The sequence below is a fragment of the Schistocerca serialis genome, chromosome 4 (assembly GCF_023864345.2).
Source record: "Schistocerca serialis cubense isolate TAMUIC-IGC-003099 chromosome 4, iqSchSeri2.2, whole genome shotgun sequence".
In the NCBI taxonomy this organism is placed as follows: domain Eukaryota; kingdom Metazoa; phylum Arthropoda; class Insecta; order Orthoptera; family Acrididae; genus Schistocerca; species Schistocerca serialis.
This window is the reverse complement of record NC_064641.1, coordinates 690,900,747-690,919,176: the sequence shown is the minus strand read 5'-3', so window position 1 is coordinate 690,919,176 and position 18,430 is coordinate 690,900,747. Positions and strand designations below refer to the sequence as shown.

Genomic DNA, 18,430 nt, shown 5'->3' with positions numbered 1-18,430 from the left:
AATTTGTTTTATAAAACACTTTTGCAGCCTTTCAATAAAATCTCCATTCTTGCTTGGCAGAGCATCCCAACATTTTAACAACTTCTGTATTCCCGATAAGGCACCTTCATTGTTCAGCTGTCTAATTATTCGCGTTCATCAGTTGCATCAAACGTTTTCCACGGAGTTCTTCCTTCGATTTGGGAAACAAGTGAAAGTCTGGCGGCCTCATATAAGGAATGTACACTGGCAAATGTCCCGAGTTCGAGTCTCGGTCCGGCGCACAGTTTTAATCTGCCAGAAAGTTTCATATCAGCGCACACTCCGCTGCAGAGTGAAAATCTCTTTCTGGAACGTACACTGAAGTGACAGAATTCATGGGGTAGAGATATGCGTATACACGGTGGTCCATTGATAGTGACCAGGCCAAATATCTCACGAAATAAGCTTTAAACGAAAAAACTACAAAGAACGAAACTCGTCTAGCTTGAAGGGGGCCCGCTAGATGGCGCTGCCATAGGTCAAACGGATATCAACTGCGTTTTTTTGTTTTTTTGATATGAACCCCCATTTTTTATTACATATTCGTGTAGTATGTAAAGAAATATGAATGTTTTTGTTGGACCACTTTTTTCGCTTTGTGATAGATGGCACTGTAATAGTCACAAACTTGTAAGTACGTGGTATCACGTAACATTCCACCAGTGCGGACGGTATTTGCTTAGTGATACATTACCCGTGTTAAAATGGACCGTTTACCAATTGCGGGAAAGGTCGATATCGTGTTGATGTATGGCTGCTCGGTATCCTGGACGTCATCATCCAAGTGTCAGGAAGGTTCGCCGGATAACTACGTTATTTAAGGAAACAGGAAGTGTTCAGCCACCTGTGAAACGTCAACCACGACCTGCAACAAATGATGATGCCCAAGTAGGTGTTTTAGCTGCTGTCGCGGCTAATCCGCACATCAATAGCAGACAAATTGCGCGAGAATCGGGAATCTCAAAAACGTCGGTGTTGAAATGCTACATCAACATCGTTTGCACCCGTACCGTATATCTATGCACCAGGAATTGCATGGTGGCGACTTTGAACGTCGTGTACAGTTCTGCCACTGGGCACAAGAGAAATTACGGGACGATGACAGATTTTTTGCACGCGTTCTATTTAGCGACGAAGCGTCATTCACCAACAGCGGTAAGGTAAACCAACATAATATGCACTATTGGGCAACGGAAAATCCACGATGGCTGCGACAAGTGGAACATCAGCGACCTTGGCGGGTTAATGTATGGTGCGGCATTATGGGAGGAAGGATAATTGGCCCCCATTTTATCGATGGCAATCTTAATGGTGCAATGTATGCTGATTTCGTACGTAATGTTCTACCGATGTTACTACAAGAGGTTTCGCTGCGTGACAGAATGGTGATGTACTTCCAACATAATGGATGTCCGGCACATAGCTCGCGTGCGGTTGAAGCGGTATTGAATAGCATATTTCATGACAGGTGGATTGGTCGTCGAAGCACCATACTACGGCCCGCACATTCACCGGATCTGACGTCCCCAGATTTCTTTCTGTGGGGAAAGTTGAAGGATATTTGCTATCGTGATCCACCGACAACGCCTGACAACATGTGTCAGCGCATTGCCAATGCATGTGCGAACATTACGGAAGGCGAACTACTCCCTGTTGAGAGGAATGTCGTTACACGTATTGCCAAATGCATTGAGGTTGATGGACATCATTTTAAGCTTTTATTGCATTAATGTGGTATTTACAGGTAATCACGTTGTAACGTTCTCAGAAATGGTAAGTTTACAAAGATACGTGTATCACATTGGAACAACCGAAATAATATGTTCAAACGTACCTGCGTTCTGTATTTTAATTTAAAAAACCTACCTATTACCAACTGTTCGTCGAAAATTGTGAGTCATATGTTTGTGACTATTACAGCACCATGTATCACAAAGCGAAAAAAGTGATCCAACTAAAACATTCATATTTCTTTACGTACTACACGATTATGTAATAAAAAATGGGAGTTCCTATTTAAAAAAATGCATTTGATATCCGTTTGACCTATGGCAGCGTCATCTAGCGGCACAACCATAGCGCCATCTGGTTTCCTCCTTCAAGCTAGACAAGTTTCGTTCTTTGTAGTTTTTTAGTTTGATGCTATTTCGTGAGGTATTCGGCCCTGTCACGATCAATGGACCACCCTGTATACAGATGGCGGTAGTATCGAGTACACAAAGTATAAAAAAGCAGTGCATTGGCGGAGCTATCATTTGTAGTCAGGTGATGCATGTCAAGAAGGTGTCCGACATGATTGTTGCCGCACGACGGGATTTAACAGACTTTGATTGTGGAATGTTATTTGGAGCTAGACACACAGATCATTCCATTTCAAAAATCGTTAGAGAATTCGATATTCCGAGTTACACAGTGTCAAGAGTGTGCCGAAAATAACAAATTTCAGGCGTTAGCTCTCACCAGGGACGACGCAGTGGCCGACGGCCTTCACTTAACGACCGAGAGCAGCGGCGGTCGCATAGCATTATCAATGCAAAAGAGAAGCAACATTGCGTAAAATAATCGCAGAAATCAATGTGGGACGTACAGCGAAGGTATCCGTTTGGACAGTGCGGCAAAGTTTAGCGATAATGGGCTATGGCAGCAGATGATCGATGCGAGTGCCTTTTCTAACAGTACGATATCGCCTGCAGCGCCTCTCCAGGGCTCGTCACCGTATCGGTTGGACTCTAGGCGACTGGCCTGGTCGGTTGAGCCCGGGATCAGTTGGTAAGAACTGATGGTAAGGTTCGAGTGAGGGCAGACGCACATAGCTATGAAACCAAGTTGTCAACAAGGCACTGTGCAAGCCGGTGGTGGCTCCATAATGGTGCGGGCTGTGTTTGCATGGAATAGACTGGGTCCTCTGGTCCAACTGAACCGATCATTGACTAGAAATGGTTGTGTTTGGCTACATGGAAAACATCTGTAGCCATTCAACGATGAAATTTTTGTGGATGACAATGCGCTATGCCACCGGACCACAATTGTTCCTGAATGGCTTGAAGAACATTCGGGACGATTCGAGCGAATTGTATGGCCACCTTGATCCCCCGACATGAATCCCATCTAACATTTACGGGTCATAGTCGAGAGGTCAGTTCGTGCACAAAATCCTGCACAGGCAACATTTCCGTAGTTATGGATCGCTACAGAGCAGCATGGCTCAGTGATTCTGCAGGATACTTGCAACGACTTGTGGAGACCACGCCACGTCGGGTTTCTGCCCTACGACGGACAAAAGGAGGTCCGGCACGATGTTAGGATCTATCCCATGACTTTTGTAAACTCAGTGTAATCTCGAGATAGTGTCGTATACGGGACGGGACATCCTACTGCAAAGCTGTAAAAGTGGTTGGTGACACGTATTATGGATGGAGCATCTTGAATAGTTGCTTAGTTATAAAGTCATCGGTGATTTCTGTTATCTTAGGTAGATCGCCTTGCAATGTGTGCTCTGGGTAGTTAGTCCTAGCCTCCTACAGCTCTGCGGTGTAGCGAGAACAACAAATGATGCTTTAAGAAGGTTTATATGGTTAATGTGCGAACCCACCTCTGCCAAAAATCCCGCCGGGCGTTGTGGCCGAGCGGTTCTAGGCGCTTCAGTCTGGAACCGCGCTGCTGCTACGGTCGCAGGTTCGAATCCTGCCTGGATGTGTGTGATGTCCTTAGGTTAGGTTTAAGTAGTTCTAAGTCTAGGGGACTGATGACCTCAGATGTTAAGTCTCATGGTGCTTAGAGCCATTTGATCCATTTGAACCAAAAATCCTCTCGCTAAACTTTTCGCGAACGGTAAGATCGCTGCAACATTCTGGAGTCTTGTTGTCTCTTGCGACCTATCGAAGGCTTTCGTGTTTTGCGTTCTGAAGGCCGCACGAATGGCGCGACATATTTTTCCAAGTTGAATGACACTACATCGCTCGGATTTGCAGTGATCCAAAATTGCCGTTACTTCCGTATCTCGGCCTTCTCAATCAAGTCCCATTGCTGTCATGAGAGTATAGCCTGATTGCTCTGCTTTATGTGTAAGTAGGCTGTTTAGGTTTTTTTATTGGTAACGCCACCTCTGTATGAAAATCACTGGCTGTGCTGTGTGCAGTCTGTGTCTGCTTTGCATTGTTGTAATACTCGCCATTGTAGTGTTAGGCAGCTGGCTGTGAACAGCGCGTAGCGTTGCGCAGTTGAAATTATTGGAGGAAGCTACGACGATTTTGAGAATTGACTGAGATGTTATGATATTATTACGACGATGATGTGTACTATGCTGTTGAGATATGTTTATGATCAATAAGATGATGCTACCGTATATGAGAAATAAGAAGTATGTTGGAGGTGAGCCGCCAGCAGTGGTGGATGTGGGGAGAGAGATGGCGGAGATTTGAAATTTGTCATGAACTGCTATATTTATATATGATGATATCAAGGTAAATACATTGTTTGTTCTCTATTAATATCTTTCATTTGCTAACTATCCCTATCAGTAGTTAGTGCCTTCCATAGTTTGAATCTTTTATTTAGCTGGCAGTAGTGGCGCTCGCTGTATTGCAGTAGCTTGAGCAGCGAAGATTTTTGTGAGGTAAGTGATTTGTGAAAGGTATAGTTTAATGTTAGTCAGGGCCATTCTTTTGTAGAGAATTTTGAAAGTCAGATTGCGTTGCGCTAACAAAATATTGTGTGTCAGTTTAAGCACAGTCATGTATAATTGTTTAAAAGGGGACGTTTCATAGGTTGTACGTTTTCTAGAAGTATCTGACTCGCGGTTTCGATATCATCTTGATTGTACGGAGGTTATTTCATAAGTTCTGCATACTGTAAGATAGAATTGAAGAAAATATTTTTTTTTATAAAATACCTTTACAGGCCTTCAAAATAATCTCCATTCTAGCTTATGAGAGCTTCTCAAACTTTTATCAACTCCTATATTCCATGCAGGGCACCTTCATTCTTGAGGTGTCAGATTACTCGGCTCACCTCACTGGAAGCTTCAACTGCAACAAAGCTTTTTATACGGAGATGCTCCTTTAATTTGGAAAACAAATCAAAGTCTGGAGGGGTTCATATCAGGATGTATGGTGGGTGGGGAAGTATTTCCCATCCATATTTGCCGAGCGTTTCTCTCAGTGGTATGGCAATATGCGGTCCTGCATTATTGTGCAAAAGGACCCAGCTGCAAGCTTGTCAGGCCTTCTACATCTACATCTACATGGATACTCTGCAAATCAGATTCAAGTGCCTGGCAGAGCGTTCATCGAATCACCTTCACAGTTCTTTATTATTCCAATCTCGTATAGCGCGCGTAAAGAATGAACACCTATATCTTTCCGTACGAGCTCTGATTTCTCTTATTTTATAGTGGTGATCGTTCCTCCCTATGTAGGTCGGTGTCAACAAAATGTTTTCGCATTCGGAGGAGAAGGCTGGTGATTCTTTGACGAATTTTCGGCCGCAGAACATTTTGTAGAAGCAGCTTGTAGTACGCGCCTTTTACAGATGCCCCCTAGGGCAGATTAATTGTAGCTTTGACTCTATTCGTGTCAAAGGCATAGAACATCATCAGTTTCACCTTTGATTGTTGGAGGCGGAATTTTTTTGGTCGTGGGGAATCTAACTTTTCCATTTAAGAAACTTCAGTCCTGGCTCAAAATTTCGTATCCAGGTTTCATCAAGTGCAGCAGTCCTTTGCAGAAACTGTTCTCCTTCTGTTCGATAATGTTGAAGCAATTCTTTTACGACCTGCTTTCTTCTCTTCACTCACATCATGCGGAACCCATCTGGCAGCAACTTCTCTCATCTATAACTTTTCAGTTATCATTATGTATGCTGAAGCAACAGACATTCAGGCCTATATGCAATTTCCTCACATGTTTCTCGTCAAATCCTCTCTCAAAGTGTCATTAACAATAAGTTGAGAGGGGCAGTCTGTTGCAGTTGATGCCCTTCCACTTCTTGAGTCGTCCTCAGTGCTTACCCGACCTTCACGAAAACAGTCATACCACTGTGATACCCTTATTCTCACATATCCGTCTCAAAGCGGTGTTTAAGTGTCCGTTGGTTTCTTTCCACGTTGGTATTCGATTTTGAAGTAGGAACGATGGTTACCTTGTGTAATCCGATCTGACTCGGTTTCAGCTTGCGTTTAAAAACTGAACCACTCGCGTCACGGCCACGCCAACCAGCAAACATATTTGTGACGATCACGCCTGACGTCTCGCTCACGACTGATATGAATTTCAACTTAATCACACCACCGTAACATTCGCGCATGCTCAATACGCAGAACTCTTGTAATGACCCTCCTATGGTGCGACTCTAATATTGACTGGCAGCTCTGCTACGCCGTTTTAAATGAACCCGCTCGTAATGCATCTGATTATGGCCCTACCAAACTGCCATTTTTATGTCAGTTTTCTGCCGGAAACATGCACAGGATTAAACTTTTTACGGGACTTGCTTTTGCATTGCTAGTGTGCTAGGAATCGCGCTGTGAAATCGAAGTGGGAACAGTTTCCTTCATCCTGTATAAAGAAACATACCCTGTAACATAAGGATGTGTAACCTAATTTATGCGAATCACTGACTGGGGAAGTTCGATTTTTATTTTCTCCTGCATGTCGTTAACAGTTGCAGCTAGTTCTGTAAGTACACCACTTGCCAAAAAGCATCTATTTCTAATATATTCTTCATACATAAAAGTGACAGTTGTACATCCCTATGGTTCCTGAAACCCGCCACAGATGATCGTGTTCGTTCTTTATTCTGGGACACTCACATTACATTTCTCTTCTTCGCAGATTGTTCCGAATACGAAGAAAAAGGCTTCCAGTGCACTGTTAGTCTTGACGTTACCGAGAATCGGATCTTTCTTTGGCGTTAAATTCTTCAGCACCACAGTGAGAGAGTTTTTCGACCGGATAGTCATGGAAACTATAGATTACAGGAAGAAGAACAACATCCATCGGGAAGATTTGGTACAACTAATGCTGGAACTGAAAGACGGCGGTATCATATCTGGAAAAAACGGCGAGGCGATAGGTGAGTACATGCAGCGGAGATAGTTTTTAGGGTTCTGACTGTGTATAAGGGAATTGGCTAACTATGTATATCGAAAATACAGGGCAATACTTTTGAACTGGGTTCTTCATGTAGTAACAAAAATAAAAATTCATGTCAACGGGGTTCCGGAAACGCAGGTCTCCAATCGATGAAGCTGACAATTAAACCTGTTGCTTCACATATTTCTTAGAACTTTGCTTGTATAACACATTACCTGATTACTTCCAAATCAATCCGTTAGTAGACCTAAGTCGGGGTTTTCATACATCCAGGCGTTATGTGGCATGTTTCGTCCACGATGACATCAGGTTCCCTCTTGTGGGATGAACTGTTCAGACATGGTAGGAATATTCGGTTGCAGAAAACACAAATGCTTTGAGCGACTAGTGACAACAAGGCTGTTACAGTGTTAATGACTACAGGTGTTTAAAGGTGTCTTAGTAAAGGTATGATAATCCAAAATAGTTCAAATGGCTCTAAGCACTATGTGACTTAACATCTTAAGTCATCAGTCTCCTAGAACTTAGAACTACTTAAACCTAACTAACCTAAGGACACCACACACATCCATGACCGAGGCAGGATTCGAACCTGCGACCGTAGCAGTCCCGCGGTTCCGGACTGCAGCGCCAGAACCGCACGGCCACCACGGCCGGCATGATAATCCAAAACGAACTTTTACTCTGCAGCGAAATGTGTGCTGATATAAAATTACCTGGCAGATTTAAACTGTATGCCGGACCGGAACTCGAACTTGGAACGTCTGCCTTTCGCGGGAAAGTCCACTAGCCACTGAGCTATTCTAGCACGACTAAAAACCCACCCTGAAAGTTTTGCTTTCGCCACTACCTCACCTCCTACTTTCCAAACTTCACTGAAGTTTACTGCAACACTTCGCGGGCGTAGCACCTCTGGAAGGCCGAGGAATTGTTTCCAGACTGAATTTTCACTCTGCAGCTGTATGCGTGCTGATTTTAAACTTCGTGGCGAGTTGAAACTGTGTGCTATACCGAGACTCGAAAGTGGGACCTTCGTCTTCTGCGGGTAAGTGCCCTACCGACTGACCAATCGAAGGGTGGCTCACGATCTGGACTAGATTTTTTTCCGCCGGTACCTCATCTAGTATCTTCCAAACTTCACAGAACACTTGACGAGACTAGCTCTCTTGGAAGAAAGGCATGGCCTATGGTCATTATGATTTTGAGTGTTTTTTTGTTCTCTTTTTCTTTCCTGTTGACACTACTGTTGGAACTGTTAGCATGAGATAGCACTCCGAAGAGCAGTGCGGTTTCTGCATCAAATAGACTTGAGAGCAGTAAATCAATTTACTTTTTTACATACTTCCCGAAAATTTTAATTGTGCACAATATGTTGGTCATTTTGAATAGATTATTAAAGGAGAGATACACGAATTGACAGGCTCAGATGGTACTGTCTTTTATTTGCTCACTGGTGTACGAGATGAGTGTGGTCACTGAGATTCAGCAGATCAAATTCGCGAGCGCGTGTTGAAAAATAATGCCTCCGAATGTTTTATGTGAAAACTTTTAAAAATTTCTAAATAGAACAAACGCTATTAAGATTCTTCCTCTTCATTCTTCATGCCTGCGTATTTGCAGCTCTTTGGCGGTCGAAAGCTTCGACTTGTAGCGTGTGACATGGCAGTGTGTAACGTAACTACGTAGGTGTGTGATTAACAGCGTGCTGTAATCGAGTTTCGAATTCAGAGTTCGTCCCATACGCGGAGCACACTCTCCCTATACGTGACATACCAGACCACATACGAGTGCTGCGGCATCTACAACAATCACACACCTTGGGTTCACTGTCTTCTATCATCATCCTCCATACGGTCCCGACATGGCCCCATCCGATTTTCACCTGTTTCCGAAATTTAAAGAGCACCTTCCGGCACCTCACTTAGATAGTAATGAAGCGGTGTCTTCTTCTTCTTCTCTCGTATAAAAGGCAGTGTCCTGACTGACTGACTGACCGACCCATCATCGCCCAGCCCAAACCGCTAAGGATATAAAATGGTTCAAATGGCTCTAAGCACTATGGGACTTAACATCTGAGGTCATCACTCCCCTAGAACTTAGAACTACTTAAACCTAACTAACCTAAGGACATCACACACATCCATGCCCGAGGCAGTATTCGAGCCTGTGACCGTAGCGGTCACGCGGTTCCAGACTGAAGCGCTTAGAACCGCTCAGCCACTCCGGCCGGGGCTAAGGATATAAACTTGAAGTTTGGAGAGGTTGTGGATCTTATACTATAGGCATCGTTTAAGAACGGATTGTCCGAAATTCCACTCCTAAGATGGTGAAATAAGGGATAAAAGGCTATTAAGGGAATTTTGAAGCTAGAAATACGAAAACTGGTTTCTCAGTCAGAAAATGAAAAAATACGTGTCAGAATTTTTATCGGTGGTAAAATAGTGGGTGGAAGTTGTTTTGAAACTAAATAATTACCAAAGCACTACAAAAAATACGTGTTTCAGCATTTTCTGGAAATTCAACCACAATGGTGGTAAAATAGTGGGTGGAAGTTGTTTTGAAAATAAATAATTACCAAAGAACTTCTAAAGAATTTTTGAGGCTACATCTATGACAATTGGTTAGAAATTAAAAATATGTGTTTCAGTTTTTCTGGAAATTTTAAAGCTAAATTTATGAAAATTAGAATTTTACTCCTCGGTTAGAGATAAAGAAATATTTTTAGGGGATGAAAGCTGCTATAGAAATACCTACTCAAGAACGCAAAAGGCATGATTAACAAAAACTTTAGACTCCAGTTATCAAAACCGCTTTTTGGTCAGACATTCGGAAAAGTCCATGCGTACATGGAGTGAAAAGGTTAGAAGGCGTTGCAGTTTGTGAACAACATAAAAATTCGATTACATAATAATAAAAAAATCTCTGCAGCCCATGCAGCCTACGCGAACGAATCAGCGGGCGCTAAGCTAATTTGAGAAATAAATATGTAGACATGAAGAATAAAGATTTAGAACGTTCATAACGTTTGTTTTATTTAAAAAGCTTTAAGAGTTTTCACGTAAAAAATTCGGAGGAATTACTTTTCTGTACATCGTCGTACACCTAAGAACACACGACTTTAAGGAATTAAATATTACTTGCAGATTATTTTATCCAGTAGGACTGGTATAAGGGAATTGTTAACCGGATTGAAGCACTGATTTTTGAACAAATAAAATATATTTCGTTTTTGAAGTCTTACTAGAGTGCAAGGAGATGACTTTTTTCCTGGTTGCTTCTCACAACTAGCAGTTATTATGAGAATGATAAATAGCTAACATGATCTTTATGTAAGGTGTTACAAATAAGATACAGTCGACGTTTGTACGAAATACAACATATGAATGTAATTTCAACCGACGTCTCATGTGTGATGCAAGAGGTCACTAGAGATTATGCTGTTGTTGCAGAGGTGACAGACAACCTGGTGGTGTCGCAGATGATGATGGCGTTCACGATGGGCTTCGAGATGACTTCGTCGGCCATGAGCTTCTGTCTGCACGAGCTGTCCCTCAATCCAGCTATGCAGACGCTTGCCCGCAAGGAGGTGGACGCGGTGCTCACCCGCCACGGGGGAGAGGTGACCTACGAGGCGATTCAGGAGATGACCTACTTGGACATGCTGATTGCAGGTCAGTGGCTGTTCTCTACCAACCTCGATCTACATAAATGTGCTGGGGCTGAAAGTCTTACTTGTTAATGAGGCGCTTGAAAATAATAAAGGTACCTAAAATAAACTGAATTCATTTACGATATCGTTCGAACTTTGCGTGAAGGGCAACGTTCAGAGTGTATAAAGTCTTAATTTCTGGACACCGTTTGACACAGTGCCTCACTGCAGACTATTAACAAAGGTCTGAGCATACGGAATATATTGTCAGATATACGATATACGATTTAAAGTAAGAGTACCCAGTTCGTTGTCCAGAGCAGCGTGTATTCTTCGGAAACACAGGTATCGTCACGATAGACCCAGGGAAGCAAGTGTGATAAGACTGCTCTTGTTCTCCATGTAAAAGACGACCTGACGGGCAGGGAAACCAGCAATTTGTGTCTGTTTACAGATGACGCTGTTGTGTACGGCAAAGTGTCGTCGTTTAGCCTAGGAGCACGTTGGATGAGTTGGATAAAATTTCGATTTTTTGTTATGGATGGAAGTTTGGTCTAAATATGAGAAAATGTATGTTAATGTGTCGAGTAGGAAAAACAATTCTAAAATGTTCGAATACAGTAGTAACGGTGTTTTACTTGACACAGTCACGTCGATTAAATAACTAAGCGTAACACTGGACAGAACCATGAAGTGGAACGAGTACGTAAGGTTGCTCTTAGGGAAGGCCAATTGTTCTCTTCAGTTTATTGGGAGGGTTCTAAGAACGTGCAATCCTCTATAAAGAAGACTGCGTACAGAACACTTGTGCGACCAATTCTTGAGTATTGATCGAGTGTTTGGGGCTCCAATCAGGTAAGGTTAAAGGAAGACTTGAAGCATTCTAAGGTGTACTGCAATGTTTGTTATGGTGTATTACATCAAGACACGAGAGTTACAGAACTTCCCGTGAACTCAAGAACACGTTCTTTCCGCGAAATACTATTGAGAAAGTTTAGAGAATGAACATTGGCAAAAGACTGCCGAACGGTGCTACCGCCACCAACATACAAGATAAAAGAAATTAGGGCTCCTACGAAACGATGCACCACCTAACGTCGTGTCGGACCTCCTTTGGCCTGGCATAGTGTAGCAGTTCGACGTGACATGGACTCAACAAGTCGTTGGAAGTCCCTTCAGAAACATTGAGCCTTACTGCCTCTGTAGCCGTCCATAACTGCGGAAATGTTGCCTGTGCAGGATTTTGTGCACGAACTGACCTCTCAACTACGTCCCATGAATGTTAGATGGTATTCATGTCAGGGGACCTGGGTAGCCAAATCACTTGCTCGAATTGTCCAGAATGTTCTTTGAACAAATCGTGAACAACTGTGGCACGGTGTCATGGTGCGTTGTCATCCACGGAAATTCCATCTGAGCGACCACAGATGGTCTCCAAGTAGCCGAACATAACCATTTTCAGTCTATGAACGGTTCAGTTGGTCCAGAGGATACAGTCTACTCCATGTAAACACAGCTCACAGTATTATGGAGCCGCCAACAGTTTGCACTGTGCCTTGCTGACAACTTGGGTCCATGGTTTCGCGGGGCCTGTGCCACCCTCGAACCATACCACCAACTGACATCGGAACTCATCTGACTAGGCCACTACTTTCCAGTCATCTAGGATCCAACCGATGTGGTAACGAAGGAGCAGCAGTCGATGTCGTGCTGTTAGCCATAGTCCGGGCCAAATTAAGCCGCACTATCCTAACGGGTACGTCTGTCGTCCGTCCCACATTGATTTCTGCGGTTATTTCACGCAGTGTTGCATGTCTGTTAGCACTGACACTCCATGCAAACGCCACTGCTCTCGGTCGTTCAGTGAAGGCCCTTGGCCACTACGATGGCCGCGGTGAGAGGTAATGTCCGAAATTTGTTATACTCGTCACGATCTTGACACTGTGGATGTCGGAATATCGAATTCCCTAACGATTTCCGAAATGGATTGCCCCATCCGTCAAGCTCCAACTACCATTCTGCGTTCGAAGGCGTGCGTCCAGAATCACCTCGGAAACCTTTCCTCATGAATTACCTGAGTAGAGTGCACACCCAGTGCACTGCCCTTTCATAGCTTGTGTACGTGGTACTGCTGCCATCTGTATATGTGTCTATCACATTGCCATGACTTTTGTCACCTCAATGTAGTCGTTTTTCCTTGGTCGCGTCCGCCTGCTTAGCTGGGTGGTAACGTGCTTGCGGCACTAGGCCCGCTCGTGGACTGGGTGTTGTGTTGTCCTCACCGTCATTTCATCTTCATCATCGGCCGCAAGTCGCCCAATGTGGCGCCAAATGAAATAAGACTTGCACTTGGCAGCCGAACCCGAATGGGGCATCTTGGCCAACAATGCCATACGATCATTTCATTTTTTTCCTTGGCCACATTTGTGCGTAGAGTGCGAAAGGAAATGACTTGTATTGGTACAAAGTACCCTTCGCCATGCACCGTATGTTGGCTTACAGAGTACACGTGTAAATGTATGTGTAGGATTTGCTAACATTCCTTTTGACGGAGTTACATGTTCTCTCCGACGGATTCACTCACTACTAGTTAAGTCCGACTTGTGTTCCCTATCCGGTTTGGACTCTTTTTTTCTTCTTCGCCGTTTCCCCCTAGGAGTTAGCTGTTTTCAGTCTCCACATGCCTTATTTGTTCCAATCATCCGGCACTATATTTCTGTCTTCCATTTCTTCCTGTGTGTATTTTCCGCATCTTAGCGTCCTCTTTTCTCCCATTCTTCTTCCGGGTGGCTCCCAGTTTCAAATCTTTCTTGGCGACCTAGTTAGTTAGTTAGTTACGCGTTCCATAGATCATTTGAATGATTCTTTTCTTGAAATGACGAGGAACGAGTCAGTTTACAAGATGTGCGTACATGATTAATGTTAATATATATGAAAACACTATTCTTTTTAGACCTACTCATCCAGCTACACCTGAAATTTAATTTTTAATTTCTTCCTGGCTACCAGTTTGTAAGTAAAAATTCAACAATGGAATATAAGGACTTATCCAGGGGGAATAATTTTAAATTATATTTAAAACTTGCTTCCCTAGCTCTCAGCTTTTACGTTGTTGGGCCAATGATCAAAAATTTTATTAAACTCCTCTCTTAGCCACTGACAGCTTTAACAGTGGGGCTTTAACCGTGGGTAATATAGCTCATTTTCCCCCTAGTGTGGTAGGTATGTACATCGTTATTCTTCTCAAATTATGGATGTATTATTTACGAAGAATGTCATTAGCTAATATACGAGTATGTAGTGTGATGGCGCAATGAAAATGCTTAGGTATCTACATGAAGTCCGTGGGTGAACACCGCATATTATTGTTACTGCTCGCTTTTGTACAATCAATACTTTCTTTCTAGGTGATGATTTATCGCAGAAAATTATTCCGTATGACATTATTGAATGTAAATTGAAAAATATGTCAGGAAGTTGATTCGTTTGTTTCCAAGATCAGCAATTATGCGAAGAGAAAAAGTAGCTGAACCAAATTATTGAGAAGCTCACTAATATGCTTCGTCCAGTTCATGTTTTCATGAAAAATAGATATTTGGAGCATTCTGCCTTATTTGCTGACTCGTGATCAAGTGATAATCAATTTTTGATATGACTCTATTTGTTGTATGGAACTGAATGTAATGTGTCTTCTTTTAAAAGTTAGGGAGAGTCCAGTTTTAGAGAATCTTTGGAAAATACCATTACGAACTCTTCTGTTGCTTCCTCTTTAAAGCGATTTATTATAACACTCGTATTGTCTGCAAGAAGTACAAATTTTGCTTGTTGAATGTTAAGTGGAAGGTCATTCACTTATACAAGGAATAGGAATGAATCCAAAATTAAACCCCCTGGGACTACCTTTGCGATTGTTTTTTGTCCCAGTCAGTAATATTTACTAGCTTTCCGATATTGTCTAAATTATTCAGCACAAACGTTGCATTCTGTTTTTTTTTTTTTTTTTTTTTTTTCTAAGTGTGATTCAAACCAGCTGTGTGCAAAGTCATCAGTTCCATAAAACTTCAGTTTCACTAAGAGAGTCTAATATTTAAGGCTTTCACTGCTTGGCCGTACCGCTGAATCTCTCTATTCTCCAAGTGTTTACTATGGAACACGTTGTCTCCTCTCGCCTTCATGCCTGCTCATTTCGTATCCTATCTTGCCTTGTCAACTGTAGACAGTCCAGCACCGCTGTAGCAATTTTTTCCCTAACTTCCCTTGTTTGAGACCTCATCCCAGCTTCATATAGAACTATGTTCTCTATCACACTATGAAATATTTCTTAGTTTCGTGCCGAATACTGTATTTTCTTTGTTCTTCCTCTGTATCAGATCCCACCAAATACTGTCGATATTTATTACCAAACACCATTTGCTATACTCCTTTTTAAGCTTCTCAGCTTGTATTCTATGTCCTCTTCAACTTGAGAGAATATTACCTGGCCGTTCGCAAATAAAAGAGAGTGAAGGGTATCATCACCAGTCATTATACCCGTGCCTGAGCATTTCCTGCTTCAGCCGTTCAGTGTCTGTTCCAAATAAATATCAAGCAAAATAGGTGACATTCCACAACCTTGTTTTAGGCCTTTGTCAACGACAATAATTCGGGTAAACTTGTTTCCCCTTTTTAATCACACCTTTTGTGTTCTTGCATACCTTTTTAACCAGGTTAATCCATTTTTCTCTCACGTTAATACGTCTCGTTGTTTCCCATAATTTCACCCTAGGGTCACAGTCACATGCTTTTCTTTTTATTTCTGTATTTTTCCAATAACTGTCTGACACAGTGAATGTCATCAAGACACGATCGTCCTTTCGTAAAAACATTTTGCTGTTCACTTAAAGCCGACGCAACTTTTTCTATTTTTTTACTTACAATACTGGAGAAAAGCCTAGCTGCTGCTGGGACACCTATTCCTCTATAATTTGTACGTACCCTCTTGCCACCTTTTTATATATATATATTTAGGAGATATACGATAAATTCCCCTCCCTAAGTGCATCTGTTCCCCCCTCAATTTACCCAAAACGTTTCTGCAGATGTCTTACCTCTACATTTCCTCCGTACTTCAGAAATTCCGTGCGTATATTTGCTGGTCCTGGGCCTTTATTTACTTTTGTTTTAGACCGTGCTGCTTTCGCATCCTCCCCCTCTATTTCTATATTATTTTCTTCTAAGACCTTCACTTCTTCTCTCTTTTAGTCCAAACTATTTTCCTGCAATGACGTTGAATGATGTCTTATCTATTCTTGAGCAGCAAATTTTATATAATGTTCTTAAACTCCTTATGCTTCCATGCTTCAGTAGACTTATTATATCGTTTACTGTTTTTCCCGCACATACTGTTCCGATGTTCATTCCTCTAAATCCTGATCCTCATTTTAACCTATTATCTGATCTTGACATATAATCTCTTGATTCTGACGTCTTCTCACTTAACCGCTTAACACATGCTTTTTTTTTTTCTTTTCTTGATTCATGCCTTCTACGTCATTGACAAACTCTCCTACAAATTTCTTCTTCCATCCCCTCCGAGGTTGTATCTTGCTGCTTCCAAAATACTTTCTTCCAATAGTCAGTACATAGTTGCGAGATCTTCTGTCATTTCCATGTTACATTTACCGTGGAGCCTAGTTTAGTATGGCATTTGGACGATATATTGTCTAAGAAGGTCTACCTTAAACATCCCTTCTTTATATTCTGTGAGTTCATCCTTCAGTTTCGTGATAGTTGGTCTTACCTTTCTGGCATATTTTCCCCGCTAGCATATGACGATTAGGGGCGCTCTGTGGCTGTCTATATACCCTTACGTCAGCCAGTACTGTCTTCCTTCTTTTCCCCACTAAAAGTCTGTAATCGATTTACGATACCTCGTAGGTTCTTCCCATGTGTATTTATGTATATCTTTATGATGCAAAAATGTGTTTGCTACAATACAAACCACTTCCGCACATATATTGATTTATATCCTTCTGTTATGTTATTGTGCTTTCTCCAAAAAGACCAACAATTTCTTCTTAAAACGTTCCTCCCCTACTGTTTAAGTCACTTTAGCGTTTTTGTTCGTATTTCTGAAACTTGAAAAACTCCAGTCGCATATTAAATAGCTATTAAACTCTTGAGAAAGCTGAAATAGCCTTCGCCCAGTATACAGTAATGCTGCCTATGACGTAATGCCAGTTCCATGTACTCACTGCTTCTGCGCGGTGTAGGCCGCCTTGCCACGGTTCGCGTGGCTCCCCCCGTCGGAGATTCGAGTCCTCCCTCGGGCATGGGTACGTGTGTTGTCCTTAGCTTAAGCTAGTTTAAGTTACATTAAATAGTGTATAAGCCTAGGGACCGATGACCTCAGCAGTTTGGTCCCATAGGAACTTGCCACCACCACCACAAATTCTTACAACTTCCGAAATATTCGCTTACAATATGCAGTACTACCACATGATGGTGTTTATTAAACATTCGAAACTGCTACCGGCGTCACGCTACTACTAATCTGAACGGTTCATTACAATAATATACTGTCCAGTTTCATTATTGTGGCCGCCTGTGAAAAGCTAGAATAACCACCTTTTGCAGCGTGAGTCGCTGCAAGAGGTGCAGGGAGAGAGTCACTGAGATTCTGGAAGATACTGATAAGAATGTGGAGCCATGCCAACTCCAGTCCCAAGGCCCGCTGAACTACGCTTCCCGGTTTAGTTTTAGTTATGTCATGTTCCGTAGATTATTTTCCCGATTATTTTATCGATATGACGTGGAACAAGTCAAACTACAAGATATATATATATATATACACATATGAATAGTGCTAATATTAATATTATTGAAGTTTTTCGTTATACACATGCAACTACATTTAGAGGTACTTTTTTTACCATTTCTGAAACGGAAACTCGTCCAGTAGAAGAAATTGTCCAAAAGAAGTGATATTAAGTTAGATTTAAAACTTGATCTGCTACCTGCCAGACACTTTATGTTGTTGGGCAAACGATCAAAGGTTTTTGTTGCTGAATAATGTACTCCTTTTTGAGCAACTGACAGTTTCAATAACGGATAGGAAAGGTCATTTCTCCCTCTGGTGTTGTACGTATGAACATCACTGTTCTTCGCGAATTGAGATGGATTATTTTTAACGAAATTCATTAGCGAATATATGCACTCTGATGGTGCAGTTAAAATACCTAACTCCTTGAAAAGGTGCTTACATGACGTCCTTGGGTGAATACCACTAATTATTCTCACTGCTCTCTTTTGTGCAATCAATACTTTATGTCTAAGTGGTGAGTTACCCCAGAAAACTATTCCATAAGACATTATTGAGTGGAAATATGCGAAGTACGGTAGGAGGCTGATCTGTTTATCACCAAGACTAGCGATTATACGAAGAGCGAAAGAAGCTGAACTTAGTTGTTTGAGAAGCTCAGTAATATGCTTCTTCCAGTTCAAGTTGTCATCAATGTGAACTCCCAAAAATTTGGAGAAATCTACTCTGTTAACTGAGCCCTGTTCATATGCTACACCAATTGTCGTTATTACTTTATTCGGTGTACAGAACTGGATATAGTTAGTTTTTTTCAAAATTAACGGAGAGTCCGTTTTCTGAGAACCACTTCATAATTCTTTGAAACACATC

At 42.1% G+C, this 18,430-nt stretch overlaps 1 protein-coding gene across 1 annotated transcript in view; it reads left to right on the top strand.

Moving 5' to 3' along the window:
• Positions 1 to 18,430, top strand: part of LOC126473189 (probable cytochrome P450 6a13) — a 100,637-nt gene that overhangs the window by 73,350 nt on the left and 8,857 nt on the right. The window contains exons 3-4 of the mRNA XM_050100083.1: positions 6,852 to 7,092; positions 10,562 to 10,783. Of these exons, the coding sequence (XP_049956040.1) occupies positions 6,852 to 7,092; positions 10,562 to 10,783 (463 nt within the window). The remainder of the gene's footprint in view (positions 1 to 6,851; positions 7,093 to 10,561; positions 10,784 to 18,430) is intronic.